Source organism: Cervus elaphus, chromosome 1 (genome assembly GCF_910594005.1).
Source record: "Cervus elaphus chromosome 1, mCerEla1.1, whole genome shotgun sequence".
NCBI classification, from domain to species: domain Eukaryota; kingdom Metazoa; phylum Chordata; class Mammalia; order Artiodactyla; family Cervidae; genus Cervus; species Cervus elaphus.
Genome location: NC_057815.1, coordinates 47592362 through 47611227, shown reverse-complemented (window position 1 = coordinate 47611227; position 18866 = coordinate 47592362). Strand labels below are relative to the sequence as shown.

The 18866-nt window shown below is 44.9% G+C and overlaps 1 protein-coding gene across 9 annotated transcripts in view; it reads right to left on the bottom strand.

Annotated features, from left to right (window-relative positions):
* GRAMD1B (GRAM domain containing 1B) overlaps positions 1-18866 on the bottom strand; it is a 260632-nt gene that overhangs the window by 136227 nt on the left and 105539 nt on the right. For 3 of the 9 annotated variants that reach the window (XM_043901613.1, XM_043901622.1, XM_043901631.1), the window contains exons 3-4: positions 1525-1602; positions 668-779 (exon numbers count right to left, since the gene is read on the bottom strand). The exons of 1 other annotated variant lie outside the window; for it this stretch is intronic. In XM_043901613.1, coding sequence (XP_043757548.1) covers positions 668-779; positions 1525-1602 — 190 coding nt within the window. The remainder of the gene's footprint in view (positions 1-667; positions 780-1524; positions 1603-18866) is intronic. 5 more of the 9 variants (XM_043901640.1, XM_043901578.1, XM_043901525.1 and 2 more) reach the window with 2 other exon arrangements.

Here is an 18866-nt window from a genome sequence, read left to right as displayed (position 1 = left end):
CCCATCTTTTGGTCACCCCGGGAAGCGTGAACAGGGGGCTAGTTGTAAATGTCTAACCTGGAGCCCATCTAATATCTCCTGCCTCATAGAGACTGAGGGAACTGCCATCAGATCATAACTGACCAAGCATCTTGATGAGAATGATTAGTCTCTGTCCCTTGGAGACCCCATGAAGAAAATGAAAGTGTTAGTTGCTCAGTCGTGTCCAACTCTTTGCGACCCCGTTGACTGTAGCCCATTAGGCTCCTCTGTCCATGGAACTTTCCAGGCAAGAATACTGGAGTGGGTTGCCATTTACATCTCCAGGGGAACTTTCCAACCCAGGGAGTGAACCCAGGTCTCCTGCATTACAGGCAGATTCTTTACCATCTGAGCCAGCAGGGATGCCCCATGCCTCCACCTAAATTGATGAGCTGAACTGTCAATCATGGTTAGTAATAAGCACAGAACTGAGAACTATAGCAAGAGACATAAAGCTTTATAGATCTAAAGCGAAGGTCCCAGCCTCTTAAGCATGCATGTTCTGTTGTATCTTGACTCTTTTTGTGACCCCATGGACTGTATGTAGCCTTCCAGGCTTCTCTGTTCCTGGAATTTTCCAGGCAAGAATATGGGAGTGAGTTGCCATTTTCTCCTCCAGGGGATCTTCCCACCCCAGGGATCAAACCTGAATCTCCTGTGCCTCCTGCACTGTAGGTGGATTCTTTACCACGGAGCACCCTGGGGTCCCAGGAATGGCTTTATTGACATTAAGAGAAGCCATTCTGTGACCTAAGAAGCTTAAGAGAAGTAAGAGAAGACAGGGACAAAGGAAAATCAGTCAGGAAACAAAGTCCTAGTTCCTCCCTGTCAAGGACTACACATACCAATCTGATACAAGTCTGCAAGCTCTGCAGGAACTGAGCCCCCACCCAGGTGGAGGACGGAAGGACGATGCTGACCTTCCTGACTTCGTTCAACTAGAGCCTGAACTCTGTTGAGCTTTGTCCCAATACTGTGCTGAATTCTCCTCCATTCAAGCGCCTGCATGAATATGCATGTACCCCTAGCTTTAGCATAAATCCCCTTCTCTGGATCTTTGGCTTGGCAGTATCTTTTGGTTGACACCCAGCAAAAGGCAAACCCAGCTTTCAGGTAGCACTCTGATGACACACACACACACCATCCCAGGCCACAACTTTTTCCTCGGGCGTGGAAACACCCTTTCCCTCCCCGGATTCACACCATTCCCAACCTTTACAGGGCACCTCAGGTCCCACTCCGACATCTTCCCAACAGACTTGGTTTCCACACACTGACTTCTCCCTCTGCTGAGCACCAAAAGCCTTTAGAACCAATCCCCTCTCAGGTCGAGGGGGTAGAGTTCTCTTTCTGACCCGTGTTGGAGCACAGAGGTCAGGCCAGCCTCTGTTTCTTTGCAGTTTATCATGGTTCTCGCTGCTGGCAGAAACTTGATCTTCCTCAAACATCTTCCCCATCCCGTCATCACTGGCCTCCCGTCCTCCCCTAGCCATGGGATCTTACCTTTCTTCCCGCACGCGAGGACTCAGGAACCTGCTGGAGTCATCGTCATGGCTGCTCTGCTGGCTGCTCTGCTGGCTGCTGAGGAAAGACAGGATGTGAACCGTTAACGTTCGCCTCCTTTCTCAACCCTGGGGGAGAGCGCCGAGACTCCAGCTCGACAGGGAAACAGGGTTACAACATTTTAAAGGTACACGTTCCCTCCCTCTGCCGTGGAAGTTGACACAGAGGGCAAAACTGGCAGGCAGTGGAATTGAGACCTTCTGAAAACCCCACCCATCCTACCTAAAGCTCCTGGGAAGATCCTGACCTATTACCTGGCTCTTCCCAGGCCAGTGTCCTGGAGCAAGGGCCTCTGGCATTCTCTGTCCCTGGGCCTCTAGATCTGCAGGAGAGTGTAACAGTCCCATTCTTCAGCTGAGACGCACAGGTACAGGCACAGCCAATGGGGCAGGAAGGGGAGGGGTGGCAGGGGGAGAGGGGAATTCCAGCAGGAGAAAGACTTGAGACCTGATGGGGCCTGGGGCCACCTGGCAGGATTCTTTGCCTCCTGGGAGGGCCAGCAGAGGAGCAGAGGGATTAGAAGGTGAAGTCTCTCCACTCCTTAAAGCCCTGGAGGCACGACGATTATGGAGCTTCAGTTCACAGAGTTCTTAAAGTGCTTACTGTGGAGCCCTATACTAAGGTCACAAGATAAAAATCTCCAGAATTACCCAAGCCCCATAGCAACTGTTGCCAGGAGCCTCCAGATCTAAACCTGCTAGTTCCTTGACCCGTATCAGGTAAAATACCCACCCTATTACCCACCCTTCCAGTAGGAATATTCTCTGCCTTATTGTTGTTCAGTTGCTAAGCTGTGTTGACTCTTTGCAGTCCTGTGACCTGCAGCACGCCAGGCCTCCCTGTCCTTCACTATCTCTCAGAGTTTGCTCAAATTCACGTCCATTGAGTTGGTGATGCTATCTAACCATCTCAGCCTCTGACCCCCCCTTCTCCTGCCCTCAATCTTTCCCAGCTTCAGGGTCTTTTCCAATAAGTTGGCTCTTTGCTTCAGGTCAGCAAAGTCCTGGAACTTCAGCTTCAGCATCAGTCCTTCCAACGACTATTCAGGGTTTATTTCCTTTAGGATTGACTGGTTTGATCTCCTTGCTGTCCAGGGGACTCTGAAGTCTTTTCCACCACCACAATTCGAAAGCATCAAGGCTATAAAAACTGGCTACTAGCCTGTGAAAGGGGTCAGTTCTCCCATGAGCTGGTCGGCTGTTCAAGGAGCAGTAAACTATTCTCTCATTATGCCTCTGTCTAGAAATTCTTTTCCAAACAGTGCACATACCATGACACTTACTTTAAAGTTATGTGGAATTCAACAGTCATTTATCTTACGCAAGAGAAAGAAAAGTTGTTTGGACATCTTATGATACTAGCCGAACCCAAAGCTGGTGATCAGTCATTTGTATTAAGTACTCCAGGTATCTAATCAAGAGTCCTTAAGCCATAGCCCCCTGGCCAAATCTGGAGCCCCTGCAGGCTAAGAATGGTACTTGCTTTTTTAAATGGTTGGGAATTAAAAAAAAAAAATTTAATGATAATAATATTTCATGACACATGAAAATTACATGAAATTCAAAATTATATTTCATAAATACAGGTTTACTGGAACACAGCCACCCTCATTCATTTACCTAGTAATCAGGACTGTTCTTGCTACAAGGGCGGAGCTGTGTAGTTAAGGTATGTAGTTAAGCTGTGTAGTTAAACTGCTGAATTAAGTACAGCAAGGAGGCCATTAGTCCCACAAAGCCTAAATATTTACTGTATGACCCCTTACAGAAAATGTTAGCAAACCCCTGTTTTGTATAAATTCTAGTAATAGTAAATTGTTATTACCATACATGTCACTATAACCCAGGCCCAGGAGGACCAAAATTGTTCCCTTGTTCTGCTGGATAGTCTACAGCCATAAAAAGCACTGATCTCTACACCGCATATTCCTTAGACTAGATCCCCAGCAGACAGCAAACTCTGAGCGATCTTACAGGTAAGTGCTTGTTGTAGTGCCCGCACACTTTCCATCAAAGAAGCAAGTGATGTTATAACCATGCTCTCAAGATCCCATCTTTCAGCAAGAAGCAAATGAACTCAGAAGCAATTTACAACACATTTTCAAATACACACACATGCACACAAACACACACACAGGCCAGAAATCAGAAAAGCACCACACTAAAAAGAAAAGCACCACATACGAAGCTTCCAGTTGCCTGGCAGAATGAAGTGTGTACACAGAGCACCTTTTTGGCTACTCGTTCCCTATGGAATGGCTACTAGTCATTCAGCTTGCCTTTTGAAAACATATACTCCACCATATATACAATAGATAGCCAGTGGAAATTTGATGTATGACTTAGGGAGCTGAAACAAGTGCTCTGTAACAACCTAGAGGGGTGGGATGGGGTAGGAGGTGGGAGAGGGGGACATATGTATATCTACGGCTGATTCATATTGATGTATGGCAGAAACAAACAATACTATAAAGCAGTTATCCTTCAATTAAAAATAAGTGAATTAAAAAAAAAAAAAACTCATAACAAATTATACTATCATGTTGCTGACCCACTGGCCTTTTTTACATTGGGACTGATCTGTCATATGGATCAAGTATCTTCCTCTATACACCCGAGGATAGGTGTTAAGACTACAGCAGGCAACCCACAGATGACTAGAACTCAAATTCCAAAACAGACCCATTATCAAGAGAGGAATACCAAAATAATATTAAAAAGAGAGAGAGAGGAATATCAGCCTACATTTCTGGCAGTACATGTGAGGAGAAGTAGGAAGGAGGGGTGTCTGGAGCCCAGTGTTTTACACCATCTAAAACCCAAAGGGGCTCCACCAACCCAATGACCACGTCAGCACTACAGCCTCTTCATGGAAGAAATTAAACTTGACTCCATTTAAACTATAGTGGGCTGTTCATCCTTCTCACCCTACCTTCCCTTGGGCTATCAAAACTGCTCAGTCATGTCTGATCCTTTGTGATCCCATGGACTATAACCTGCCAGGCTCCTCTGTCCATGGGATTTTCCAGGCAAGAACAGTGGAGCGGATGGCCATTTTCTCTTCCGGGGGATCTTCCTGAACCTTCCTTTCTGGCATTGGCAGATGGATTCTTTACCACTGCACCACCTGAGAAGCCCAAAAAAGGAGCTCCCAGAACTAAATGACAAGAACCAGGGTTTCAGAAAAATAATTCTGAGCTGATATTAAAAAGTTATCCCACTAGATGGCACTGCCGTCTTCCAAACCAGAACCTGAAGGCAGCCAACCCATCCAGCTTCTGAAACCAAAACTAGAACCAACCTTCTGGCGCCCCCTTCCGGCCTTCCCATTGCTTAGAAAACAGCTCAGAAAGTGGAGATAAAAGCAACCATTGATCACCTTCAAACTATTTATTGGTTCTAAGCAACTAAGAAATATCAACTGCATGCATTCAACAAGTATTTATAATGCCCTCTATGTGCACATATATGAAGAAGAGGCAACATCAAGGTTAAGTGAATACCTTAGAATATTCTGCCTCAGATTATCTTTCACTTCCTACTATCACGACTCTGAGCAACTTATTGAACGGTGTTTTCCTTACCTACAAAATGAAGACAGATGTTATGACAGTTCTTAACAATCATAAGGATTAAAGAATACAAAGCTATTCTAAGAATTAAATATCAAGAACGGTGTTTGGCACACATTAACGGCTGTGTGTGTGTGCGTCGTGTCCAACTCCTTGTTACCTCATGGACTGTAGCTCACCAGGCTCCTCTGTCTGTGGGATTTTCCAGGCAAGAATACTGGAGCAAGTTGCCATTTCCTTCTCCAGGGGATCTTCCCAACCCAAGAATCAAACCCTTGTTTCTTGCATCTCCTGCGTTGGCAGCCAGGTTCTTTACTAGTCAGGCAACACTGGAAGCCCATTGACTGCTGTAAAAACGCTATTATTATGTGTAAGGCATCATTTTGTGGGTCATGGAAAATAAAGACATGAATCAGACAAGGATCTCTGTCTGATCTCAAACATCTCTCAACATGTTTACAATGTGGAAAGTAAGAGTCAATATAAACTACATTTAAAAGGAGAAAATGACAGCTCTTAGAAGTCAATATTAAATGCTACAGAAACAAAGCCCAGAGAAAGAGCATTTCCTTCGGGGGCTGGTAAGAGAAAACTGACTCAACAGCAAGGGCGTTTTGCTGACACTTGAAATTCAAACAGATTCAGGATGAGCAGAAGAGAGGGTTCTGGTTCAGTTCAACTCATCAAACGTGGACCACATATTAATTAATTAACCCTCACTGAGTACTGCGATGCATCAATGGCCATAGGATCAAAGGACACAGGTCACAGACACTTGTGCTGGGGAATTTGAGGTGAACGTGAAATAGGAGGACAACAGGTAAATCCATGGCAACAACCACCGCAGGGTGCACAGGCTCCTTCCCCCAACAGGAGGAGCGTGGTCCTCTCTCCTCCCATTTTCAGAACATGTTTTTCCCCCACCATCTTTAAAGGTGAGATAGAGGCCAACCACTCCCATCCTCTACTCAACTCCATAAAATGATCTTTCTTGAGCAGAATTTCCAGAGATTCAGATATGGCCTCTCTCTCAAACAAAACAAAACACCTCTCAGCTCCTCTCTTACATGAGCCTTTTCAAATGATACAGGCCACCTGGACACTGGGCAGCTTGCCCTGGCCTCTACATCAATCTGCCAGGCTCCTGAGGTCATGAAGAAAAGCTACCACCACGCAGGGTGTTTACAGAGGCGTGTGGGAGGCCTGGGGCTTCCCTGGTGGCTCAGCGGTCCGTCTGCCAATGCAGGAGACGCAAAAGACAGGGGTTTGATCCCTGGGTGGGAAAGATCCCCTGGAGGAGGAAACAGCAACCCACTCCAGCATTTTTAGCCCACTACAGTCCACGGGGTCACACAGAGTCAGAAAATGACTGAAGTGACTTAGCAGGCATGCATGCACATGGGAGGCTGGAAGGTCAAGGGCTACATCCACAGTGACTCCATTTCAGTCAAGGCCTTGGAGGGGGAGGTGACCATTGTGGGTTCTGCCGCGTAAGGAAGGTGAGAAGAACTTGGAGGAAGGCCAGCAGAGAGTGCTCACAGATAAAAATGTTTTGTCAGAAAGCCTGATTTGGGGTGACTTAGCCTGGGCACGAGATGACCCAAAGTCAGCTTAACAATGCAAGGAAGCAAAGTTGTATAAGCAACTGCTTTTTGCCTTTTCCTCAGAAGAGCTAGAAAAGGCAGGAGGAAGACTAAAAGTCTCTCCTGTTATAAATTCAAGCTGCTGATAAAATTCACTATAGAAATTCAATTTTGAAACACCAGACGGAGTTACCAAATAAGGTGGGGGAAATGCTTCTTGACATTCCAGAATGTTCCTAAGGGAAACTAGCTGAAGTGAATCGAATCCAGAGTCCTGGTTTTGTTTCTCTGCCAGCAAGTCAGTGCTGGGAGCTTATCCTAGAAGGTCACCCTAAACCAGGAACGTTGGCTGGAAAAAATCCATTCCATCTGAGGCAGTGTACACCCCAGAGGCAGAAATTCCCAGGCTAGAGCAGGAAGCTCCTCAGTGCAGTCTGGGTAAATTCCCATGATTCCACTGGTCCCCCTTCCCCACCCATCTTCATCCCTGGGCACTGGCAGAAAGGAAGTTCAGCCTAAACACACAAGCTACCAGGAAGGTGTGCTTTTGTCCTCTACAAAGTACCGCTTCACTCTGAGGGAAATTAAATTTGGCACCTTTTTTGAGCCGGTGCTTCCTAAGTAGAAACAGCTCTTTCTTACCCAGATAACACTACTGTGACTCCTAAACCCAGAAGGGGTTTGAGAAATTCTGGAGATTCCAAGCAGTTATGGGGATGTGTGAGCTGTCATTTATTATTTCCAAAGCCTGGTGGAATCTGTACATTTACCCACACCAAGGCTGTGCCTCATTTTTTGCATTTGTTTTGGACTGTAATCAGAGCAATTTAGTGTGTTAGTACCAATTATCTTATGCTAATTAGAAGCTCTGAAAAGCTCACAGTGGCTTTGATTGATGTATGTCTTTGATTAATAAAAGTGGGGGAAGAAATTATTTGAAGCAGTGGATGTAACAGAATTACTCTGAAAGTGAAAGTATTAGTCGCTCAGTCATGTCTCACTCTTTGCAACCCCAGACTGTAGCCTGCCAGGCTCCACTGTCCATGGGACTTCCCAGGCAAGAATACTGGAATGGGTTGTCATTCCCTTCTCCAGAGGATCTTCCCAACCCAGGGATTGAACCTGGGTCTCCCGCAGTGGCAGGCAGATTCTTTGCCATCTGAGCTACCAGGGAAGTCCAATATATATATACTATAGAGACAGACAAACCTAGGTTCACCCCCAGCTTTGTTTCTTATTGGCCCTTTAAGTTTGACAAGTCATTTACCCTCTCTCAGCCTTTTTCCCTGGAAAATAAGAACAATAACACACCACTTGTAGAACTGTACTGAGGATTAAGTTATGAGTAATGCAATCACAATATCTGACTTCAGGATTTGGAGTCTGGAAGATTCACGTTTTGCCACTTGGCACAGTGACGTTGGGCAAATTACTTTACTTTCCCAAGTGTCAGTCGTGGATATGACACATGACTTTAAAGACTGTAATGAGGATTAGAAATGGTAGAAACCATCTACCATTTGTAAGCATCTAGGGCCATGTTGGGCTTCTCAGGTGGCTCAGTGGTAAAGAATTCCCCTGCCAATGCAGGAGACTCAAAAGACTCGGATTCGATGGGGAAGTGGGGAAGATCCCCTGGAGTAGGAAATGACAACCCATTCCAGTATTGTTGCCTGGAAAATTCCAGTGAGGCCACAGTCCACAGGGTTGCAATGAGTCAGACACAACTGAGCACACGCATAGGTCCATGTTGGGGCCTTGGTAGGTGTACCTGAAATGTTGGACATTCACTGGACTTAATATTCACAGTTACTTTGGCAGATAAATACTTTGAAACATCCAATACATGGAAGGGAAACAGCAGAAGAGACCTTTATGGTAAAAATGTTGAGAAACACGGACTTCAAAAGTAGACTCACACCATCACTGACAAAAGACTGAGTTTTCATGTTGAATTATATGCACCTGTGAAATGACTCTGGCATCTACCATTTTAGTTTAAGCAAGAAGGGTGTCTGGGGGGAGAAAGGCAGGTAGCAAATAAGTGGAGGATAAAAGGGAATAGTTTCTGTTTGTCATCTGGCAAGCAGCTATAAGAAAGTCTAATAATAGAAAGAAAGTAAACAGATGTGATTTGAGACACTGCCAAGGACTGCCAGCTTTTTATACAACATACCTGAATATTCTCAAATACTACTTAGAAAATTACATGCTATGCATGAAAATTAATGATATGTCTGCAAAGAAAGCAGGGACTGCTTCTGCTTAATGGCTCCCCTGGGAACAAGTGGCAAGGTGGGTAGCTGGTCAAAGATTCAGGGATTCAGAACCCAGCTAAATGTCTTTTAACTCATTACAACTCACTATACTTCTCTATTTAGGTTTTGCTGTCGCTTTTGGCTGTGCTGCCCTGCTTATGAGATTTTTAATTCCCCAACCAGGGATCCAAGACTCTTGAGAGTCTCTTGGACAGCAAGGAGATCAAATCAGTCAATCTTAAAGGAAATCAACACTGAATACTCATTGGAAGGACGGATGCTAAAGTTGAAGCTCCAATACTTAGGCCACCTGATGCGAACAGCTGACTCATTGGAAAAAGACCCTGAGGCTGAGAAAGATTGAAGGCAGAAGGAGAAGAAAGCAAAAAGGATGAGGTGGTTGGATGGCATCACCGATGCAATGGACATGAACTCAAGCAAACTCTGGGGGATGCAGAGGGACAGGGAACCATGGTGGGGTGCAGTGCACGGGGTCGCAAACAGTTGGACATGACTGGGCGACTGAACAACAACCAAACCAGGGATCGAACCCACGCCCTCGGCAGTGAAAGCTCAGTCTAACCCCTGGACAGCCAGGGAATTCCCAATACTTCTCTATTTAATAGCTTTTTTGCCTCTAAACATACCCATGTCTCTAACTTTAAAAAAAAACCTCTCCCTATCTCCATTATGCTTCCTTCCTTTCCTTCAGGGCCATTTTTTAATTGAACGAACACATTATTTGGTGATTGCCGAACTTCGTCAAAACTGTCTCACAGATTAACATCTAACATGTTGTGGTGATTAAGTAGTTATTAATAAACAAAGAAAAGATCCTTATTTCCCTATTTCAAGCATATCTCATTTATTCTGATTCTTCCAGGTAATTTAAAATTCTTCATCTTAAAACATTTAAAATATTATCACATCTAATAATGCTCCTTCGTGTGTGTGCATGTGTGCTCAGTCGTGTTCGACTCTGTGCAACTCTATGGACTGTAGCCCACCAGCTCTTCTGTCCATGGGCTTTTCAGGCAAGAAGACTGGAATGGGTTGTCATTTCTTCCTCCAGGGGATCTTCCCGATCCTGGGATCAAGTCTGTGTCTCCTGTGTCTCCTGCATTGGCAGGTGGATTCTTTACCACTGAGTGGGAAGCTTCTATGGCCATCAATAAACTTTAAATGACTTAAAAAAAAAAATACTATCAGGATAAGCTGGGAGCTTTACTATGCAGAATCTTTGGCCCCCTCCTCCAAGTTACGAAGTCAAAGTCTGAGCCTGCTCAAGCATACGTATTTGTTAAAAGCTGTCCAGTGATTCTGGGGGGCAACCAAGATTGAGACCTCTGCCTCTACCTCTTCACCACTGACTCGTGAATTAGTTGTTGCAACCTGCACCCGTACTCTGCCTTGCCATCAACCAGGACCTCTGTTACTGCCAGCCAATGACAATAGTTATTTATCTACCCTAATCTCACTTGCGGAGAAGGCAAGGGCACCCCATTCCAGTGTTCTTGCCTGGAAAATCCCATGGACAGAGGAGCCTGGTGGGCTGCCGTTTATGGGGTGGCACAGAGTCGGACACGACTGAAGTGACTTAGCAGCAGCAGCAGCAGCAACCTCACTTGACCACCTAGGCAGTTCTGCCGCTGATGATTATTCCCATTCTTTAAACTTCACCGTTCTTGCCTTCTAGGACACAACCATCTGCTGGTTCTTGGATTTTATCCTATTTATGGGTTTCTCTTCTTTTTTTAGCAAACTTCGTGGACTCTTCTGTTTGGTCCTAAAATGTTTCCAAGGACTCATTAAGCCTCTCATTTAATAAATTATCTGATACCTGCTAGGAAAGCGTTAGTGGCTCAGCTGTGTCCGACTCTTTGTGCCAGGTTCCTCTGTCCATGGAATTCTCCAGGCAAGAATACTGGAATGGGTAGCCATTCCCTTCTCCAGGGGATCTTCCTGACCCAAGGATTGAACCTGGGTCTCCTGCATTGCAGGTAGATTCTTTATCGTCAGAGCCACCAGAGAAGCCCATAATACCAACTAAAGACCAGGCACTGTTCTAGAATTTAGATACGAAATACAGAGTAGTAAACAAAACAATAGAAACCTCCATGCCTCAGTTCAATTCAGTTCAGCCGCTCAACTCTTTGCAACCCCATGGACTGCAGCACACCAGGCCTCCCTGTCCATCACCAACTCCTGGAGTTTACTCAAACTCATGTCCATTGAGTCAGTGATGCCATCGAACCATCTCATCCTCTGTCGTCCCCTTCTCCTCCCGCCTTCAATCTTTCCCAGCATCAGGGTCTTTTCAAATGAGTCAGTTCTTCACATCAGGTGGCCAAAGTACTGGAGTTTCAGCTTCAGCATTAACTGATGCTTAAGCTGAAACTCCACGCCTCAAGGAGTTCACATTTTATTGGGTATCTTGCTCTTCCAAGCTTTATACCCAGGAGCCTAGGTTTTGTGGATCTATGAAATTGTTATATTACACATTCACGGGAGAGGATTTATAGCTCTCATCTGATTCTCAAATAGAGAAGGTAATCCACAGGAGATTAAAATCCACTGCAATGTATCTCTGGGGAAATCATATCCACATGCAAGGCTTCAATCATGAAGGACACATTAATGACGCCCAAAGACAGCAGGGAGCTGGGCAGCCACTAGTCACATGCGGTTACTTCAATTCAGAAAAAATGCAGCTCCTTGGGATTCCCCTGGTGGTTCCGTGGCTGGGAGTCCATGTTCCCAGTGCTGGAGGCCCAGGTTCAATCCTTGGTCAGGAAGCTAGATCCCATATGTTGCAACCAAAGACCCTGCATGTCACAACCAAGACCCGTGGAGCCAAAGAAATAAATCAATAAATAAAATATATTTGTAAATTCAGTTCTTTAGTTGTACTAGTTACATTTCGAGAACTTGATAACTACATGTGGCTACCAGTTTCCATATCAGTACAACTAGAAAGCTTTTTTACACAGCTTAGAGGTTTCCAGATCAAACCTAGGATTTGAGTTCCAGCTCCGCCTCTTGTAATCTGAGTAACTCAGAGCAGCTTGTTAACCTCTCTTTACATTCTTGCCCTCTTGTCTTTTAAAATGTAAGTCACTTCACAGACCTGTTGGGAGGACTGTGCAAGTTGACTGACATAAAGCACTTAACAGAAGTCTTGGCAAGTAATAAGTACCATAAAAATGTTAATAATACTTTTTAAAAACATATGTATATGTTTGTTTATGTATTTGGCCAGCATGTGGGATCTCTGATCTTTGATGTAGCCCTATGGGATTTTTAGCTGTGGCATGTGGGATCTAGCTCTCTGATCAGGGATTGAACCTAGGCCCCTGCATTGGGAGGGTGGACTCTTGGCCACTGGACCACAAGGGAAGTCCTCAGTAATACTTATTTTATTATCATACATTTGCCATGGGGCATCCCTGGTAGCTCAGCTGGTCAAGAATCCACTGCAATGCAGGAGACCCCAGTTCTTTTCCTGGGTGGGAAAGATCCCCCGGAGAAGGGATAGGCTACCCACCCCAGTTTTCTTGGGTTTCCCTTGTGGCTCAGATGGTAAAGAATCCACCTGCAATGTGGGAGACTTGGGTTCAATCCCTGGGCTGGGAAGATCCCCTAGAGCAGGGCATGGCAACCCACTCCATTATTCTTAGAGCCTGGAGAATCCCATGGTCAGAGGAGCCTGGTGGGCTGCAGTCCACGGGGTCACCAAGAGTCAGACACAACTAAGCAACGAGGCACAGCACAGCACATTTGCCGTGGTACTGGACTCTCTTGGGTGCAACAGGAATCTCAAACTGAGCACGGCCAAAATGAATTCACCGTCTTTTTGTCTTCTCCCTTTGACTCCACAACTAAGGGTGCAGTCAAATTAGAAATGCACGTCCTCACCAACTTCACACCAGGTCCTGCAGACGCTACCTTACTATCCCTCAAAGGGGCTTCCCTCATAGCTTAGTTGGTAAAGAATCTGCCTGCAATGCAGGAGACCCTGGTTCGATTCCTGGGTCAGAAAGATCCCCTGGAGAAGGGATAGGCTATCCACTCCAGTATTTTTAGACTTTCCTTGTGGCTCAGCTGGTAAAGAATCAGCCTGCAACGCAGGAGACCTGGGTTCGATCCCTAGGTTGGGAAGATCCCCTGGAGAAGGGAAAGGCTACCCACTCCAGTATTCTGGCCTGGAGAATCCCATGGACTGTACAGTCCATGGGGTCGAAAAGAGCCAGACACGACTGAGGGACCTACACTATCCCTCAAAGGCATCCCACCCTCCATTCACCACTGTCACTGCATGGCCTGAGGTCAAGCCCTCATCACTCCTGGCGGGGATTACCTTACTAGGCTCCTGGCCGCTTCGCCCATTGCCAACCTGGCCCTACTCCAGTCTATCCTTGACACTGATACAACAGTGTTCTGCTTGAAATGCAGATTTGATCATGGCTCTTCCCAGCTTAAAATCCTTCAGGCGTCCCCTAATTTCAGAACAAAGTTCAAACTCCTTACTTCAGACTTAAAACTAAGTTACAAAAGCCCAGTAAGCTGACTGCCATCTTCTTCCCAGTGCCCACATCTCCTGCACGCACTCCAGAATCTCACTCCCCACGCTGGTCCTTCCAGTTGTCTCTGGCTTTGCCTGTGCTCTTCCCCGGCCTAGTACCAATACATCCTTTTCTTCACTCCCCTCTCGCGTCACTCATTCCTATCACTGAGGCAGCATCTTCAGGAATTAAGACTGAGGGCTCTAGTTTTATATGGTCAATGTACGGATGTGAAAGTTGGTCCATAAGGAAGGCTGAGCGCCGAAGAATGGATGCTTTTGAATTGTGGTGCTGGAGAAGACTCGAGAGTCCCGTGGACTGCAAGGAGATCAAACCAGTCAATCCTAAAGGAAATCAGTCGTGAACATTCATTGGAAGGACTGAAGCTGAAGCTCCAAGTACTTTGGCCACCTGACGCAAAGAGCCGACTCATTGGAAAAGACTCTGAGGCTGGGAAAGATTGAAGGCCAGAGGAGAAAGGGGCAGTAGAGGATGAGATGTTTAGCTAGCATCACTGAGACTCAACGGACTTGAATCTGAGCAGACTCTGGGAAATAGAGGAAAGAGGAGCCTGGTGTGCTGCAGTCCATGGGGTCGCAAAGAGTTGGACATGATTTAGCAACTGAACAACAACATCCAAATCTCAACTTTTCCACCTGCTCAATTTCACCCTCTATAAAATGGGGATGATACAGGCATTACATATTCTGTTCCTGAATTTACAGTGTGGTTTGGGGTAAGTAATTTATCTTCTCCATCTCTCCCAACACACTCACTTGTTTGTGAAGTACTTTGTACTCCTTAAATAAAAGATGCTCTAAATTAAAAAAAAAAAAAATGGGGATGATAAAAACATCTTTTTTATCGGGGTGTTATGAAAATTAAATAAATTAGTACCTACAAAATACTTAGAAAGGTATCTGGCTTTGAGTGATACTCAATATTAAAGCTATTATCATCCTCCAAAAGTAGTACCTTCCCAGGGCAAACTTCCCTGATGGCCCCCGCCCGCACAGTGGTCCTGTACCACACTGTACTTCCCTTTATCATGACACTTCTCATCCTCCCTGGGATACAGGAATTACTGATTCCGTGCCCTATACCTTCCACCACCCTGTTAGTTATTTGAGAGCAAAGATCCTATTTCATATGTCGTTTCTTTCCATCCCCAGGGCCCAGCACTGTGCTTAGCACATATTAGATGTACACCATGTGTATGATAAATTAACACACAAGGGCTTCCCTGGTGGTACAGTGGATAGGAATCCACCGGTCAATACAGGAGACAGGGATTGAGCCCTGGTCCAGGAAGATCCCACATGCCTTGGAGCAACTAGGTCTGTGTGACACAACTACTGAAACCCATGGGCCTATAGCCTGTGCTCTGAAACAACAGAAGCCGTCGCAATGAGAAGCCCATGAGCCATAACTAGAGAGTATCTCCCACATGACCGAACTAGAGAAAGCCCATGCACAGCAATGGAGACCCAGCATAGCCAAAAATAAACAAATCTTTTTAAAAAATTAGCACACAAATATCTAGGCTTGTCCTTCCTTTGACATCTCACTTCCGATGAATACTCCCCAGCCAGTCCAGAAAACACTTTGCTGAGTACAGTATTACCCACTTCCTCCAAATTACAATGTGCTTCCACACGTTCATCAACCTTTCCTCAACACCAGTATTCCAAGTATCCTGCTAGGCCTTACTGGATGTGTAAGGCTCAGCCTGTGACCTCCAGAAGCCCACCAACCTATACAAATTCCTCAAGGGTCACTCATTCACTCATGCCTCCTAACACCAGCCCCACGTTTGTGCCAGAGCTGTGACCCAGCTCTCAGATATGTGATGTGAAGAAGCCCTATCTCATGCTTGACAGAGCTTCCATCAGAGGACAAACAGGAAAGAACATGCCCCTCCAATTAGACATCACAGGTAAACATCAGTGTGAAAAGATTTTGGAGGCCAAGCCTCCAAATTTTTGTTTATTTCTTTCCTTCTAAGATGCCATGAGTATTAAATTTTCTCTTTTTATTCAAAAATTTTACAATTTTTATATATTTTACTGAGGTATAATTGACATAAATCACTATATTAATTTCAGGTATACAACATTCGGTTTTATATGTATTGCAAAACAATCAACACAGTAAGTCTAATTAATATCCATCACCTATGTAATTACAATTTTTTTCCTGTGATAAGAACTTTTATGATTTACTCTCTCAGCACTTGCAAATACACAATATAATATTAACTACAGTCATCATGCTGTAAATTACACCCCTGTGACTTATTCATTTATACTGAACATTAGTGCCTTTTTGGGGGGCTGACATTGGTATTCTTTTTTTTTAATTGTTATTGAAGCATAGTTGATTTACAATGTTGCGTTGGTGTCTGGTATACAACAAAGTGATACAGTTACACATATGTATATAAGTATATCACATATATGTGTACACATATGTATTCAGTTGCATATATGTATATAAGTACATTATTTTTCTTTTCAATTATGCACATATGTACAAAAGTACATATTATTTTCCATTATAGTTTATTACACGATATTGAATATAGTTCCCTGTGCTATACAGTAGGACTGTGTTATTTACCTATTTCATATACAGTAGTTTGTACTTGCTAATCCCAAACAGTGAGTTTTAAATTTTCATGCTCATATCCAGCTCTCATGTATATAGAAAATCAAGCTTTGGTTGCAAAAAAAGTTTCTTCTCTTGAAAGCCCTGCTCGGAGATAGCTTTCACAAAGAGTAAAGAATCCCTCACCTGTGATAGAATTCTAGGCCTCTGGTCTCACATAATTAAAAGAACTACACTCACCCCATTACATCCCTCGGATGGGGCCTGAAGAGACGGGGCAAGGAGAACTTGGGTCAGCTTAAACTCTCTTCGGTTGCTCTCAGCTAAAGGAATATACTGCCTTTTTCCAGTTTCCCACATTCCAGTAGTATCTTTGGCTTCAATCACTACTTAGCTTCACAGTGAAATCTTAGATCCTCTGAAGAGAGTAAACACAACTTCACCAGGTCTCCTAGCGGTAAACTCAGGAGGTCCCAAGGCCGATGAGTTGTTTTCCAGGACTTGAAGTCTCTGAGAATTCACTAAGACCTTGGGCAGCAGAGTCTCAAAGGCCAGCCAGCCCTCTGTGGCCCCTCCTGCCTTTAGAAAATCCCCTCGTTCCCAATCCAGTTTCAGGAAGCTGCAGAGGGCTCTCAAGCCCCAGGAGAGCCAGAAGCCAGTTCGTCCACAGATAACTCCCAAATCTGATCTTCAAAAAAAATTTTTTTGCCACACCGCACAGCTTGTGGGATCTTAGTTCCCCAACAAGGGATCAAATCCAGGCCCCTGGCTATGGAAGCGTGGAGTCCTAACCACTGGACCACCAAGGAAGTCCCTTGGACAATCCTCTTGATCCTGGTCTTTTTATCTAAAGTGCTCAAAATGAGAAGCTAAAGTTCCCTCTCTGATGTCAGAGGGATAAGTCAGATTTGTTCTGCAGATATCCCACTTCCTCCTCACCAAGAGCCCTTACCCCACATTCTCAACTATCACATTTTGAAAGAGATAACTGATAAGAAACTATCTGTCTCCTGGCTAATTTGCATGTGTGTTTTTAGTGAAAGATACTCAACTGTCATTCAGGTCAGCACCCAATAACACGCCTCAATACCCTGGGTTGACAGAATTTGAATCAGACAATGTGTGGTTTCTATTAAGCCTTTGGATATTTTGTAGATGCCTAAAGGAATCCCACCCTCCAAGGAACCACTGACTTTGGTCATCAATATATAAACTGGGTTTGCTGGATTGCCTTTGGCTTCTCTTCTGTTGTTATTCAGTCATTCAGTTGTGTCCGACTCTTTGCGACCCCATGGACTGCAGCACTCCAGGCTTCCCCATCCTTCCCTATCTCCCAGAGTTTGCTCAAATTCATGTCCATTAAGTCAATAATGCCATTCAACCATCTCATCCTCTGTCGCCCCCTTCTGCTCCTAGTCTCAATCTTACCCAGCATCAGGGTCTTTCCCAGTGAGTCAGCTCTTCACATCAGGTGGCCAAAGTACTGGAGCTTCAGCTTCAGCATCAGTCCTTTCCATGAATATGCAGGGTTGATTTCCTTCAGGATTGACAGAGTTTTGTACAGTTCCCTTCTCATCTCTACAAATTCTCTCTCAGTGATCTCATGTAAGTCCATGGCCTCAACAACCCACATGTTGATTCCCAAACCTGTACCGCCAGCTTGGATCATTACACCAAGCATCAATTCCCTGGATCCAGCTCTTTACAGAACATGACCAAAACCCTGCCTCCATGGACTCCTCAAGCAGCATGTTCAAAACTACTCTCTCCTTTCCTCACTCTCACCTCTTCTACCAAATAACTCACATCTGCCTTCCTTCACTCAGCCACCTGTACCATGATCCATCCACTTAGTTGTACAAAGAAGAAACTCAGAAATAGTTCTGGCAGTTCCCTCTCCTCCACACCCCACCTCCAAGCTGTCACTGAGTTATGCTGCTCCTACCTTTGAAACACCTACTATATCCATCCCCTCCTCCCTCTCTGTCCTGTCCTTGCCCTGGTCATACCAGCCTGGTTGCATAAGAACTGACTGCAAACATTTTAAAAAATAGGTTCCCACTCCCTCACTTGCCAGGATTCTGATGCTGGGGGTCTGGGTGGAGCTTGAAGGATTTTTAAGGCACATCTTAAGTCTGCAAACCACTTAAGTTCTATCCTACTGAAATGGTCTCTTAACTGTGCTAAAAAAAATTTTTTTAACAACCAATCGGAAAAGAGACCGATTTGTATCATCTGCTGAGTTTTGTGCTGTAAATACTCCCACAGCGGCTGATTTCAAGCACCAACGTGATGTCACTAAAAAAAAAAAAAAAATCACAATGGGGAAGCTAAGTGCACAGTTGGTAGAGGCAAGCTCATCCCGCAAAGAATGCACCTAGACCATCACCTTTATCTTCTAAAACAACCTCTTCCCAGGTTAAAGTCTTGTGAAGGTTTCCCCTAATGTCACAGATGACAGTCCAAAAATCTTTGTCACAAACAAGATCTTACAAGACGAAACCAACTTCTTCTCAACTTACCCGACAGGAAGTTCTGCCTAAGCCCCAAAGTTCTGTTGACACAGACTCTGTTGTGCCCCCCAAATACACCACGTCCACTTACTCCTCCAAGCTTTGTCCACATTGTCCTCTAAATGTTTATTCTACATGAACCCACAGTGCGTTAGTCACTCGGTCATGTCCAACTCTTTGCGACCCCA